At 40.7% G+C, this 13,649-nt stretch overlaps 1 protein-coding gene across 1 annotated transcript; it reads left to right on the top strand.

Annotated features, from left to right (window-relative positions):
- The first annotated feature begins 5,387 nt into the window (after positions 1 to 5,387).
- On the top strand, positions 5,388 to 10,599 carry LOC129241777 (mucin-2). Its single transcript, XM_054878287.1, has 2 exons — positions 5,388 to 7,679; positions 7,738 to 10,599. The coding sequence occupies exons 1-2, from the start codon at positions 5,388 to 5,390 to the stop codon at positions 9,913 to 9,915; spliced, it is 4,470 nt and encodes a 1,489-aa protein (XP_054734262.1). The 3' UTR covers positions 9,916 to 10,599.
- The last annotated feature ends 3,050 nt before the right edge of the window (positions 10,600 to 13,649 follow it).

The raw sequence follows: 13,649 nt of genomic DNA, 5'->3' as shown, positions 1-13,649 counted from the left end.
TACATATAGATACATGGTAGGTATATTGGTATATATACACACCTGCATAGACTTAAGAGCAGAATTGTTTTTGCACTTGTTGGGAAGAAACTCGTTCACTAGTCCATATTTGTATCTGATTTCTTGTCTGCCTTGAAAGTTTCACTTCTGTTATGTATGATACGCTACACGCACTTTTTTTATTTTTGTGTAGAACCATTCATGACATTTATTGTTTAAAGATAATCGCTTTCAGCTGTTGGTCGCAACTGCGCCGTAATTCGGCCAGGAGTAAGCACAAATTTTGAATGACTCGCTGGAGGACTTTGGTCGGAATCTCTTAGTAATGGTGGCTTCCAATGCCTCAATTGAAGCTGGTTTACCCACAAAGCATTTATACTTTACATACCTCCACAAATAAATGTCCAAAGGTGTGATATCACAAGATCTTGGTGGCCAACCCACTGGTGCAAGAAGGGAGATAAATCCATTGTTTCACATACTGCATAGCAAGTTGGGTCATCTTGTTGGAACCAAATGTTGTGGAAATCACGGGCTTCAATTTCCGATATCCGGCATCAAAAAGTTATTTATCATGGCGCGATAGCGTTCGCCATTCACTATTACATTTGTGCCAGACTCGTTTTTGAAGAAATATGTGCCGATAATTCCGCCAGCCCATAGACTGCACTAAACTGTTGTTTTCAATGGATGTAATGGCTGTTTTTAATAGCTTCGGGTGGCTCTTCAGCTCAAATGTGGCAATTTTGCTTATTGACGTAGCCGTTAAGTCAAAAATGGGTATCATCGCTTCGCTGTTATGTACACCATAAGTTGGCCTGAGCGCCTAATGAACACTTTTCACAGATCGTCGATTTTCGTAATACAATTGGACGATTTGTAAAACTTGTCGAGGCCTAAGTGTTTCCATGATGAAATTTCAATGAATACTGAAAAAATAATGTATTTAGTTCGACAGTAGTCACGCGTGATCTGTCAAAGAAACCCTATTGGAAAAAGTGCCTTCAATCTGATCATACTTTAGAAGAGTTAAACTTAAAAGGCCGGCGTTAAAAATCATTCAAAATCAAGATAATCAAAATACTGAGATATTTGAAGCTTTTTTGAACTTTTTTTCGAAAGACAACTTTAAGGAAAACTTGAATAACTCAGCCAAATCTCAACTGATTTAGACCTTTAAGCTTTCATTGGAAACGTATTTTCTCAACAATCACAATTATCTTTACCTCGCAAGTATTACTGGCAGCACATTTTTTAACATTTTTGTGAAGGCATTTTATACTTAACTTCGTCTGTCATCAGAAATTGTTTTTTGGAAACAATATTTTTGAAATTAATTTGATTTATAACAGAACTCGATTTTTGGGCCTACTTTCAAATCGGCCAGCTCGCGTAAATCCTAATATTTTTCGGAGATATTTTGGCCGAAGTCTTAAAATATAATAATTTTTTTTTTTTGACGCATGGAGAGTGATGCACCCTATTGCAGCCACATATGCATGTGTGTGTGTGTATATCATTTGTGCAACGACCATTTCTCGCATCAGCAAGTGGAAGTTGTTTGAAAATTTTATTATTATATTTTCACCATAAACATTGTTTCCGATTTGTTTTTTTCTTCTTCTTATTTTATTGCACGAATTGCAATACGAGTTTTTTTCGCAATAGAGGCACAAATGAAGAAAAACTTGCAATACCTGACAACGCACGGCACGGAAAAGCACATAAGGCAAAAACGCTATGGACAAGTTGAGCGGCAATAACAAATCAGAAAGGCGCTACAAGATTTCATTGTTGATTGCTACTTTTGTATTGATGATTTAATCAGTGCACAATTGACGAGTAGAAAATGAAATTGAAAGATTGTATCGCTTACTGTTACAAATGATCCATTTTGTATGTGTGTGTGCGCGCATAGCAGTAGTTCGAGGCAGTCGCTTGCAGTAATAATGCGCGAACGCACACACAGGTACCGGGTGTTTTTTAAACATATGGAATTTTTTTTTTTAAGAAAATAAAATACCCAAAAGAGGTACAGGGTGTTTTTAACACACGTTGACGTAAATAAAATAAAAATAAAAAATAAATGGTATCGGGTATTTTTTAGGCACATAGAATTTTTTTTTAAGAAAATAAAAGACACAAAAAATTGAGGGTGTTTTTTTAGACACGTCAGCCTTTTTTGATGTAAATAAAATAAAAATAAATTGTATCGGGTGTTTTTAGGCACACGGAATTTTTTTTTCTAAGAAAAGAAAAAAGAAAAAAGTACAGGGCGTTATTTTAACGTGTATAATTTGTAAATAAAATATATATAAATGGCATCGGGGATTTTTTCGGCGCACAAAAGTTTTATTTTTCAGAAAATAAAACACAGAAAAAAGTGCAGGGTGTTTTTTCAGACGAGTAAAATTTTTCTTTGTGTTAACAAAATATATATTTACTATAAATGATATCGGGTGTATTTTTAAACGTGGACGGCTTTTTTTTGTTTGAGTAAATGAAATAAAAATAAATTGCAACGGGTGCTTTTTTAGACGTATAGAATTTTTTTTAGTAAATAAAAGCAAAGGGTGTTCTTTAGACGTCGAAGGTTTTTGTGTAAATAAAGCAATAATGAATGGTATCGGGTATTTTTTAGGCACAGACATATTTTTGTTTAATTAAAGACAAAACAAGTGCAGGGCTTTTTTAGACATGAAAATGAGTAAATCAAATAGACAAAATTAGTACGGGCGCTTAATAATGTTTTTCGCGTAAGTAAACTCATCAAAAATTTGTGAAATCACCAATTTTTAGCTTTATAAATTTTATGAGATTTTGTACTCATAAATAATTTTGGACTTGTATCACGGAAGTACCCCGATTGCATCTTTTAAATACCATTCGTTTGGTCTAACTTTTCGATCGAGCTTCGATCATAGATGGCTTACCAGCATACCATAAATCGGCAACATAAGAGATACTCATAAAAAAAGTTGTACAACGCAGTAAAATCTAATATTCTTGCCGATCAATGCGGCAATCTTATGGGCTGTTCCTAGAAGCATTTACATCTTAAACGATTGGTATTAATACTGAGAATTAAAATATTGTGAATTATATTCCAGTAGCATTCCCCATTAACGGTAGCGCTGACCCGAACTGCAGCTTTTGACTGATTGTCGCCTAATAATGCCTCCGGCTTGCACACAGTACCGACAGGGGCAACTTCAGGAACTAATTAAGTTCCTAAATACAGCAATTTTTCTTATTCACCAAACTATTCAACCAGCGGTACATATAATTTAAAATTTCTGAGCGAAGATATTGACAATTTAGCAGCCTTATTTTTGTTCAAGCTCATAAAATCGAAATCTTAAAATATCTCGAAAGTCGATCCACTTTTATAATATAATACTATCATTTGCGGAAGATTATTTTACATAAGATTGTTGTTTAAAATGCCGTAGGTTGACTGGTTAAAGTGGTTTTGCACCCAACTAGCGCTTCCACCACTTTCTTGCCACATCCTTGCTACTAACTTGTTTAACGGTTATTTACAGTATGACCATATCCAGTATGTGCAGTTTAAGAAGTTTATTAGGTTGTTGATGTGCAAGTTGTTCGAGGCTCTAGAACAGTGCTTTGCACAGGGTTGACGTTCTCTCCTTGCATAGGCCAAGGCATTCACAGAGGAAATGGAAAATCGTTGCCTTTTTCTCCAGTTCATTACAACTGTGACAGTATAAATTGTAAGGTATACCCATTTTGGCTGCTTGCTTAGCTATGGGTCAGAAGCCAGTTATCACAGCCGTGAGTCTGGAGGCATCTCTTCGCTTCATGTTTATAAATGTTGACGTTTGCTTGTGGTTGTAGATTTGTCGTAGTTATGAGAATTTTTTAAAATTTGTGGCCTGTATGGCTTGTATTTATTTTTCTATAGAAGTCATATTTACGAACTCTTAGCTGTGGCTGGTCAACCAGATTGAAATAACAACAAAGAAATAAATAAAAACAAAAACTGAGTTAATTGTTTTCTTAAAAGAGCAGCCAGACATTAACAAACATTGTATTGGGACATGTCATAATCCTCCAAGCATATCCGGCATTCAGTCACCGTAGCCATACTCATGGAATGCAAAAGTTTGAAATCCATTATTTTCTCGGTAGACGACTGTAGGTATCTATATCTCGTAAAGTATCGATCAAACAATTTAAAGTTTATGCTCATTGTCAAGGTGACATTTCACACTAAAAAAATTCTTTTGCTGTTTTTGGTTTGTTCCATTCGGTTGCGACTTACAGGGTGTTAAAAATTTAAGCCTCCAACAAAGAGAAAATTCGATACATTTCACAGTTTTTCTTTGATAGAGGCAAAAATTCAAGGCAGAACGCTAGAATTGTGAATGGTGTTAATAGTTGCAATTTTGGCTTCGGCGATTCTGTTCAGGAGTTTTTGATTTTGAAAAAATGGCCGATAATATCCAAAATGTAGACAAAGTCACAGAAGTAATCAAAGATAGTAGTCGTAGCATCGCCCAGGAGCTAAAGGTCGACCATAAAACAGTTTTAAACCATTTGCGCATGGATGGGTCTGCAAAATCTGCAGATGGTGCCAACGAGCTGGTTAAAGTCGTTCATACTAAATTATATTTACTCCGAATTCTAAATTATGGTATTACTACTAAATTATAGTGCTCGTACTCTGAAAAAGTTTGGTGCGACCAATGCAACGCAGTTCCTTAATAACAGAAAAAAATCCAAAATATTATAAAAAATCGCGCTTTTGCATAATATTACGAATTGTTCCAATATATTTGTTTTCTTTTTTTGGTAATTTTTTTTTTTTGCCTTTTAGAGTTAAACACTTTTTCACTTTGAATACAGAAAATCTTACAACACTCGCCAGCCAGCGTTGGTAAATGAATAAAGAAACTTAAAAATCGCGTTACAGCCATTGCATCTCAGCAGACAATTAAATCTAATCACCGCTAGCGTGCGCTTCTGGCGTTTTCCCACCCTCCACCAGCTTACCGTTACCTAGTTTCGACCAACGCGCACCGTTGCTTTTCCGATTGCGCAAGTGGGTCGTTTGTGCCCATCGTTAATGCATCAAATTATGTAATAGTGGCGGCGCGTTCATTTGATTGTTGGTGAAAATATTTATTTGCATAATTTAATGCCTTCATTAGTTACCGACTTTCTTTATTTAATGCTGCTTTTAACAGCTACAATCAATATTCACATTTTTTTTTTGTTTTTATTCGTCAAAATTAATGCTGCATGTCAATTATCAGTATTTATTAACCACTTTGAAATTATTTATTACTTACCCACTAAACATAAGTTTTTTCTGCTCTTTCTCTTTATTTCGCAGCACAACCAGTTACTGGTTTCACTCAATCATGTCTAATCATCGTCTATGGCTGGTGCTACTCGTAGCGCTGGTCATAATTGTTGGCCACATCGAAGCGGCACCGGAAATTGCTTCAGCCGATTTACCAGTGGAGGCGAGAAATGGCGGTGGTGACTCAGCTGAAGACGATGCAGTCATTTCCACCAGCTACGTTTTGCCCAATCAGATCTTTAACGATGGCAAGCCGTACTATGCGAGCAAAGATCCCATTTCGGGTCAACTGGATTTTAGCGCTAAGAAGCCGGCAGGTATTGAGACCGCTGTCAATGAGGTGATAGACCCCAAGGAGAAGATAGTGCTTAGCAGCAATGCGCCGAACATACACGATTACCTCAATCTGCCCGTGAAGTACTCTTCCTCCAAGTTCGTCTATCCTCTAGTTTCCAGCTCTTATGCAAATCTGAAGTATCAGGGTAGCAATAAGAATTACATAACGAATAAGAAACCAACGTCGGTTGTGGCTTCACCAGTTACGCCGGCACCTAGCCAAAATTATTATACCATACCGACAACCAAGTTAATGGCGGTGCCACCCACAGCACCTGGCTTGCATAGTAGCAATGTGCCTTCCACGAATCCGACTTCCACGACTACAACTACCACAACCACATCGAAGAAACCCACTACCAACTCACCGACGCCGAGCAGCACATCTGCTTTACCCTCAAACCCAACCAAAACCACGACAACCTCCACCACAACTACTTTTGCATCCAGTTCACCCAAGTATACCACCTCGACACGTAAGCCGTCACCAACTCCAACTGCGTCTAGAATTCCTCTGGTGACCGAGAGTAGCACACGCAAAAAGTTCATACCCACCAAAAAGTATACCACATCAACTTCGACTACGAGTGCCACAGCCGCTACGCCTATGCGCTTCCCCGATCAGGCACCTGTGAACACCACCTTGGCACCAAACCCCACGACCGCCGGTTCCATCACATACACTACGCGCCCACCCACAGGTCCTTCTTCCGCCTCTACACTCTTTGTACCAAGCACTAAACAGCCCGTTCTCTTCACTGAAGACCCCAATGGACAGTTGACTTCAGTTCTGCCCACACCGATCAGCACACGCGTGCCAGACCTCAACATCGCCGATGTCTATCAGACACTTGGTCAAAAACATAATGTGGAGAAGACGGAACAGAAACCAGCAATGTCGCTGGCCGATATATTTAACAGCCTCGCCGAGGAAGAATCAGCGGTAGCTTCACAAAATCAAGGCAATCCCGGTTTCGACTCGCAAGGCAACTACATGCAACCGATTTCGTTGTCAAAACCAGCGCCATTCGCAATGCAACAACAGCGGCCACCACAGCTCGCTACACATCCAACACATCCCGCATATGGCTCTACGCCACTTCCAGGCAGCAGCAGTGACCAAAAAGTGATATCCGGCAGCCAGGAGAACTACAGCGGCGAGTATGTGTCATATCAAGTGCAGCAACCGAATGTTATGCAATACCGCCCAGTGCCAGGTGCCATCAATAATGTCGTCATCTCACCCGGTCAACATTCCGCTTCGTTTGTGTTGGGCAGTCAACAACAAGTGGGCACAGCTGCCTTTGGTTCGGTAGAGAAGGAGCCATTGTTCTCCAAAGAACCACCAGTACAATACGGCACGGTGATCAGTGAGGACATTAGCGCACTACAACGTCCAGGTCAAGTGGCTCTCGCACAGAGCGGCACATTCGCACCCACGCAGGGCGTCTCAAATTTCCATCAAAATGGTAACTTTGGCGCCAGTGCTGCTGGCCCTACACCCCCATATATACAACGCCCATTGGGCACTAACGCACCCGGCACCAACTATCCAGAAGAGCCACCAGCAGCACCGTCGCCATATCAGCAATTGCCGCTGATCGGCTCAAATATACGTCAACGCAAACCGCCCAAGCCACTTGCATTGCCGCAAACTGCCCCGCAGAGCTATCAACCGACTGGACCAACACAAACACCAGTGGGCCAACTGCCAATATCTACAGAAAACAGCAGCGCACAAGATACCAAAGAATTGCTCGTCTCCACCAACATACGCTTCCCCACAAACGAAGAGCAGTCCGCCGAAGAGCACTCGGTACCAGTGGGTGCCAGCCCACCAGCTGCTCCACAAGTCAACGGCCATGCACAGCCCTTGAGTCTTCAACAACTACAGAATGCCAATAATGTTGTATTCCCGAAGGGTGGTGAAGAGAGTGTCAGCAATGTCGGCAGCAACGACATACAGATTCAAAAACATGAGGTGCTCACTATGAACCAGCATAAACAGAAATTGGTGAGTTATTCAAATTGATTCAAATTGAATAACAAATAATCCTATGTTATTTTTTCAGAGTTCCCCACCATCTCAGCCAGATCAGAATACACCGTCGCTACATATGAAGCCGCCACCACGCTTCCCGCCGACACTTTCCAATGCTATACCGGAGCACAGCGAGATTCACAAGCGTCCACAACCACCGAGCCGACCGGGCGGTCCCTCCTCTTCGTTTTCATATAATGAATATACACGCAAGCCGATACCTGGCATCGCACGTCCCAACCCAGAGCGGCACCTACCCAACATATTACCACAATTCCGCCCCAATGCCAAGATTTCTTCTGGTCACACACCCACACAAAATTTCAACCAAGAACCAGGCAACATACGTATTTCTGGACAATCATTGAAACGACCAAATAGCTCGCCTCAGTTCGCCCATCGTCGCCAACCGCTTTTACAACAACAACAGCATCGCTATCCACTCAACCGTGCCGCTGACTTCGGACCCGGAGCCCCACTCTCATCTGATGCCAATCGGCGCGTTTATCGTTTGCCTCCTTACGGCGGTCAGGGCGTACAGTACCTCGACCGTATGTACCCACGTCGCCCACACCCTTCAACACAGCGTGTGACAGATAACTATGAAAGGCATGCAGCCGCTTCAAACTCTGAAGTCTACAAGACAATTATGGCGCCTGAACGTTTGGCTGCTTTTGAAGAGGAAGATTTAGTAATCAACGATCCACCTCAACCAGTTTCGCCTGGCCAAGAAGAACAGAGCGCTGAAAAAACAAAACTCGAACCGGTAGTAACATTACAAATGTTGCAATCACAAAAGAAACCGTTGTCCCTGCCCAATGATGACACTGGTTCGGGTGAAATTCAAGTGACTGCTGCTTCAGAGCAAACTAGCCCACAAATCGAGAGCGCAGCAACTCAAAATGGACTTTATTTGGTGTATCCATCGAGCGGCGATAAATCGAATGCACAGGAAGTAGGTGACCTCAAGGAACAGCTACCAGCCATTGCGCATGTGGAAGCTCCCTCGGGTAGCGACTACCAAAACACACCGTTTTCGGTGGTGCGAGATCAACCACAAGAACCTATACTAAAAAACAAAAAGCCACAATCCCTGCAACAGCAAACAAAAGCGCAATTGACAAAAGACAAATTCCCGTATCCCATTGAGAACCCCGATTTGAGCTATACAGAACTTAGTACGCTGGCACATAGTGCTGTGATCGGACCACGCATTATTAGTGGCACTTATGGCATGGGCTCGCCCGACACACCAATCGCCATCGCATATAGCCCCACAGAACCCAGTCCCTACAGGCGTGCAGGAGTCAACAACGCGCAACGCTTCTCGAATGTCAATCTCGCCTCATCCGTCATCAGCGAGATACGCCCGGACACACAAACCGAAGAGGGACTTAGCAATGACTTTGATGTGCGCGGACAGAATTTAGAAAAGAATTTCATGGCACCATTCTATCCGAGCGTAAGTCTTGGCACGGCTACCAATGCGCCATCGAATGGTTGGAATATTTTGCCCTCGACTACAGACAAGGCAATTTACGAAAAAAATAATATCAATCGCGCCGATGTGGAAGAGTCTGCCAACGCCGCTGCCGATTTGACTGAAACGACAACACCGAAAAATCTGGAAATTGATATGTTCCAACCAGAGTTACAAGGTGGATTCAAACCCATCTATCCACCTGGTTATACACTGGAAGAAGAAGAGCATGAGACTAAAGAGATATTCGCTAATGAAAATGATAAACCATTAGCACTGGCTAGCTACATGCGTCCAGAGGGTAGTCAGGAACACGCTGTCGCGCAGGCTAGTGCAACCACCAGCACCACGACAACCACTTCAACAACAACCAGCACTACACCCAAACCCAAGTCAGACAGCACTGTTAAGCCCCAAATTACGATACCACCTAACACTGCCGCAAACAGCACCAGCAACAGCGCCAACGCTGCGCCAAATTCCAACTCCTCCACAAACACGGATACCACCAAAGCGCCTGCTGCCACACCCACCCCTACAAAGAAGAAATCTTCTTTCGAGACAAGCTTGGCCGCATTGCTTTTCGGTGATGATGAGGAGTTCGAGAACGATAGCGAGGCAAGAAAGCAGCAACCATTACAAGCGACTGTAGAAACCAAAGCAATTAGTGCAGCTGGACCGCGTGAGGGTGCGCCGCGCATGGGACCACGGAGCCTCAAGCTCAGATAGATCGAATGGGTAGCGGAAAGTGGAAGAATTAAAGCAGCGATCAAATTCACATAACCTTCGAAAGAGTAGGCAAATTTAGTCCTCATCCCTGTGGAACCTGCGGAAAGTGGAGAAACAGTAAAAGTACGAAATCAAAACTTAGTATAGTATTTTCCTTATTTATTTACTCCAATTGGAGTGACGTGGATATCTAGTTTAGTTTATTGCTTCTTGTAATAATTGGATTGAGCAAATCTTATTTGAATTCAGTGGTTTAATTAAGAGTTTCAATTCACTTTAACAGAGATTTTCGCATACAAATAACTCTTACAACCATACAAATACGCATTTCACCCACTTGCAAAACTACATACACATACATTCAAACATAAACGCTCAATTAGTGGGTCAGACAATAGCATTTAGAAGGGCTTTTGCGAGTCTGATTCGAAAATCATAGCGAGCAGAGATTTTAGTCTGCTTACAAAGCTTACACACATACATACACACAAAACATGTGCGCACATAAGAATGCATTTCATCCGTGTATGTGTGTGTGATTGTTTCTTATTAGACTCCCGAATCGTCGAGGCAGCAACTACTTCACATTTATATATTTTTTTTATAGTTCAGAAAAATCGAGAAATAAAAATTAAATTACCATAAAGAATACTAATTAATTAATAATTAAACGAAGTAATGCTCAATGACATTTAAAGTAATTATTAAGTAATGTTAATAAAGTAGCGAAATGAGTTAATTAAATAAGCACAGATATTTATAATAAAACATATTTTAAATAAAAAAATATTTTAATTAAAAAAAAATATTTTAAATTAAAAGAAATATTTATGATAAAAAAGATGTATTTAATATGTAATGTATTGTATTTATTTTTATGAACAAATAAAATTTAAAAATTAAAGCGCAGGTTTCTGTGATTTGAAAGGTTTTCAGCATCCAAAATGGTAATATCAGAATATAGGATAGGCTTTCCAGCGTTTCGAATTTAAATTAATTCAGCTTTAAATAAAAAACGTATTAATATTTTTCAATTCTTTTTTTTTATTCATAAAGATTAAATATTCTTCTTCTTGATAGGCGCGATATTGGCGGAGCTTAACAAAGCGAACCACATCAAGTGAAAGTGAAACCAAGTCCTTTTCCATCTGAACTCCCTAACGCAAAGTAGGCCTTGCTCTTTCTCCGCCATGAGTAGCACCAGCAAATACTCACAGCCATAGCAGTTGTATCCAATCGGGCGACATGACCTAGCCAGCGATGCCGCTATAGCTTGATTCGCTGCATATAGTATATATATATATCTTTATCGTACAGCTCATGCAGCTTATCGTTCCATCGTCTGCGATATTCGCCACCGACAAAGTGCAAAAGTCAAAAAATTCTCCGCAGAATCTTTCTCTCGAACATCCCAATGGTCGCCTCATCGTATGTTGTCATGTTGTTGCGGAGTAGTCACCGATCGCCATCGTCTAACTCATCTAACAGTAGGCCCAGGAAACGTGTTGTTTTGTCAGGTTGGGTTCAAAAGGGGTGATTTGTGAGTGGATTTAAGAGGATATGTGAATAGGTGGTTAGTTTTGTACGGTGTCCCTCGACATGCCCGACATATATTGAGAATATAGGGATCGATTCTGGTTAGGTAGGGGTTTAAACTGGCACAATATCCAGATCGTAGTTGAGCCTAAGTTAAGCGGATCTCACGAGGCAGCAGAAGCTCTTGGTATGCAACGGGTGGTGGTGGGGAGTTTAGGAAGATGGATATCGTTTAATGTCTGTGTATATATTCTGTCCGGTCCAGTAATTGCAGTTGTGTTTGGCCCTAGAATAGTCGAAGAGGGATACTTACGGTAGGACCCTAGCAAAAATTGCTTGCTGATATTGTCATCGTTCAAGCTTCTCTGTTGGTTGATAGGGCAGGTATGATAAGAGGTTTATAAAGTGTGAAAAAGTGTGTAAAGCGAGTAAAAGTAGTTCATTATGTCAACCCAATTCAACGGAACCTTTTCACGTGTTTCGATACTTATCTCACCAATGGAAACTTGATTTTATGTTTGTCACTCTTGAAACGTCGGTGGAAGGTTAGCGCAGCATTTACCCTTGATATCACTATCCAAGCAATAGCCTAATAGAGTCAAAAAGCAGCTTTTTAGAGACCAATTGGCATCACCCTTTCACTGCGATACTGTCGTCGCCAAAATGCCGAAATATTTTTCTCGAACACTCTAAGGAACGCTTCATCAGATGTTGTCATTGTTTAAGCCGCTGTGTCATATTGAGTCCAAAGTAGCACTTGTTGACAAGAGACTCTCCGTTGGAGTTCAAGCCTGCCATTATTATCGTTGTTAATACTGGTTCTTAAATAATCTAAGTCTCTTCCTAACTGTCAACAGTAACGTGGGTGTTGATACGCGAATGCGTCAACTGATTGTTGGATCTTCGGATCTTGAGGTTCTTCGTTTTGTCCTCGTTCACCACCAGACTCATTCACTTTGCTTCTTTATGCAGCTTAAAAAAGACAGAACTAACAACGCTGCTGCTAAGGCCGATGATGTCAATAATGATGATGCTATAACTGAGCTTGTAACAAGGAGCGCAAAACACGTCTGGACGATCTCAACGATTTATTACAATACTATACATACGTCATAGGCATGCGCCAGCAATTGTATGCACAATGTTTTCTAGCATACGCGTTAAGGAGATCACACAACAGCGAATTAGCCTGTCTGAGATCCCATTTGGCTCGGAGAGGCCATTCAAAAGAGGTCCTACACAATTGCATGTTCTTCAAATATTGTACAAATCTCTTTCATCAGTATTTAGTGGTTAATCCTTTGGTCTTTCTTACTGCATTTAAGCATCTTGACATAGATTCTACCAACTTTTTACATACTTATTTTGTCATTCGGTTTTTAGAGCTTTCTTCGGTTCGTTTATGTTCAGAAAAACTTAATTTTTTTGTTTACTGGCCGATCCCTCCCAAGCGAACTGGACTATATTGAGATCGAATGAATGAGCGGATGTTTGGGGTAGCTTAGGGCAGTTGTGGAAGTGTCACATCTTAAGGACTATGGAGGTATACTTCAGGTCGTTGTCCTGATAAAAAACAAAATTTTGATATATATCCAACCGTTCGGCACTTTGCCTAACATTAACTTTAGGATGTTCAGATATTGAAATTTATCCATAATTTCCCATCCATCCATTTTATTTATAATCCCATCTCCCCCAAAGAACCAACTCCATGTTTATATTAGACTTCGTATTCTTCGACTCAAATTCAATACTGGGCTTTCTCCAGACATAACACTTTCCATGTGACCCATTTAAATTATATCTGCTTCATCAGTGCCTAAAACTTTAAACCAATAAAATAAGCACAAAAGGAGTCATGTCCAGAAGCGTATATCTCTAGATATAATTCTGTGGCAAATTTCTTACGGGCGCTCTTCTTTTTCGATCTGATAAAAGATCGTTCATGCAATTCGCACGTAGAATGGGAAAATGGGATCGGTGACGCCAATTCATAGCCCATCCCTCCCAAGTGTTAATCTAACCTTACCGTGGTATCTGCTGTTTACAACGAACGAAGCCCTGACGTCCGATCACAGGCGGTATAACCTTAAAACGAAGGAGGAATGACAATTGGCAATGTGCAATAAAGAAACTTTATTCGTTGTTTGAAATCTACTTTGTTCTCTTCCTTAATCTCTAACTAATTGTTGGATATC

The sequence above is a fragment of the Anastrepha obliqua genome, chromosome 1, assembly GCF_027943255.1.
Source record: "Anastrepha obliqua isolate idAnaObli1 chromosome 1, idAnaObli1_1.0, whole genome shotgun sequence".
NCBI lineage: Eukaryota > Metazoa > Arthropoda > Insecta > Diptera > Tephritidae > Anastrepha > Anastrepha obliqua.
The sequence above is the reverse complement of the archived record's forward strand: the minus strand, read 5'-3'. Positions and strand labels throughout refer to the sequence as shown.

Coding starts and splice junctions, on each gene's coding strand:
- LOC129241777 (XM_054878287.1), top strand. CDS start 5,388: ATGTCTAATCATCGTCTATGGCTGGTGCTACTCGTAGCGCTGGTCATA. Junction 7,680..7,737: donor ACCAGCATAAACAGAAATTG/GTGAGTTATTCA, acceptor TTATTTTTTCAG/AGTTCCCCACCATCTCAGCC.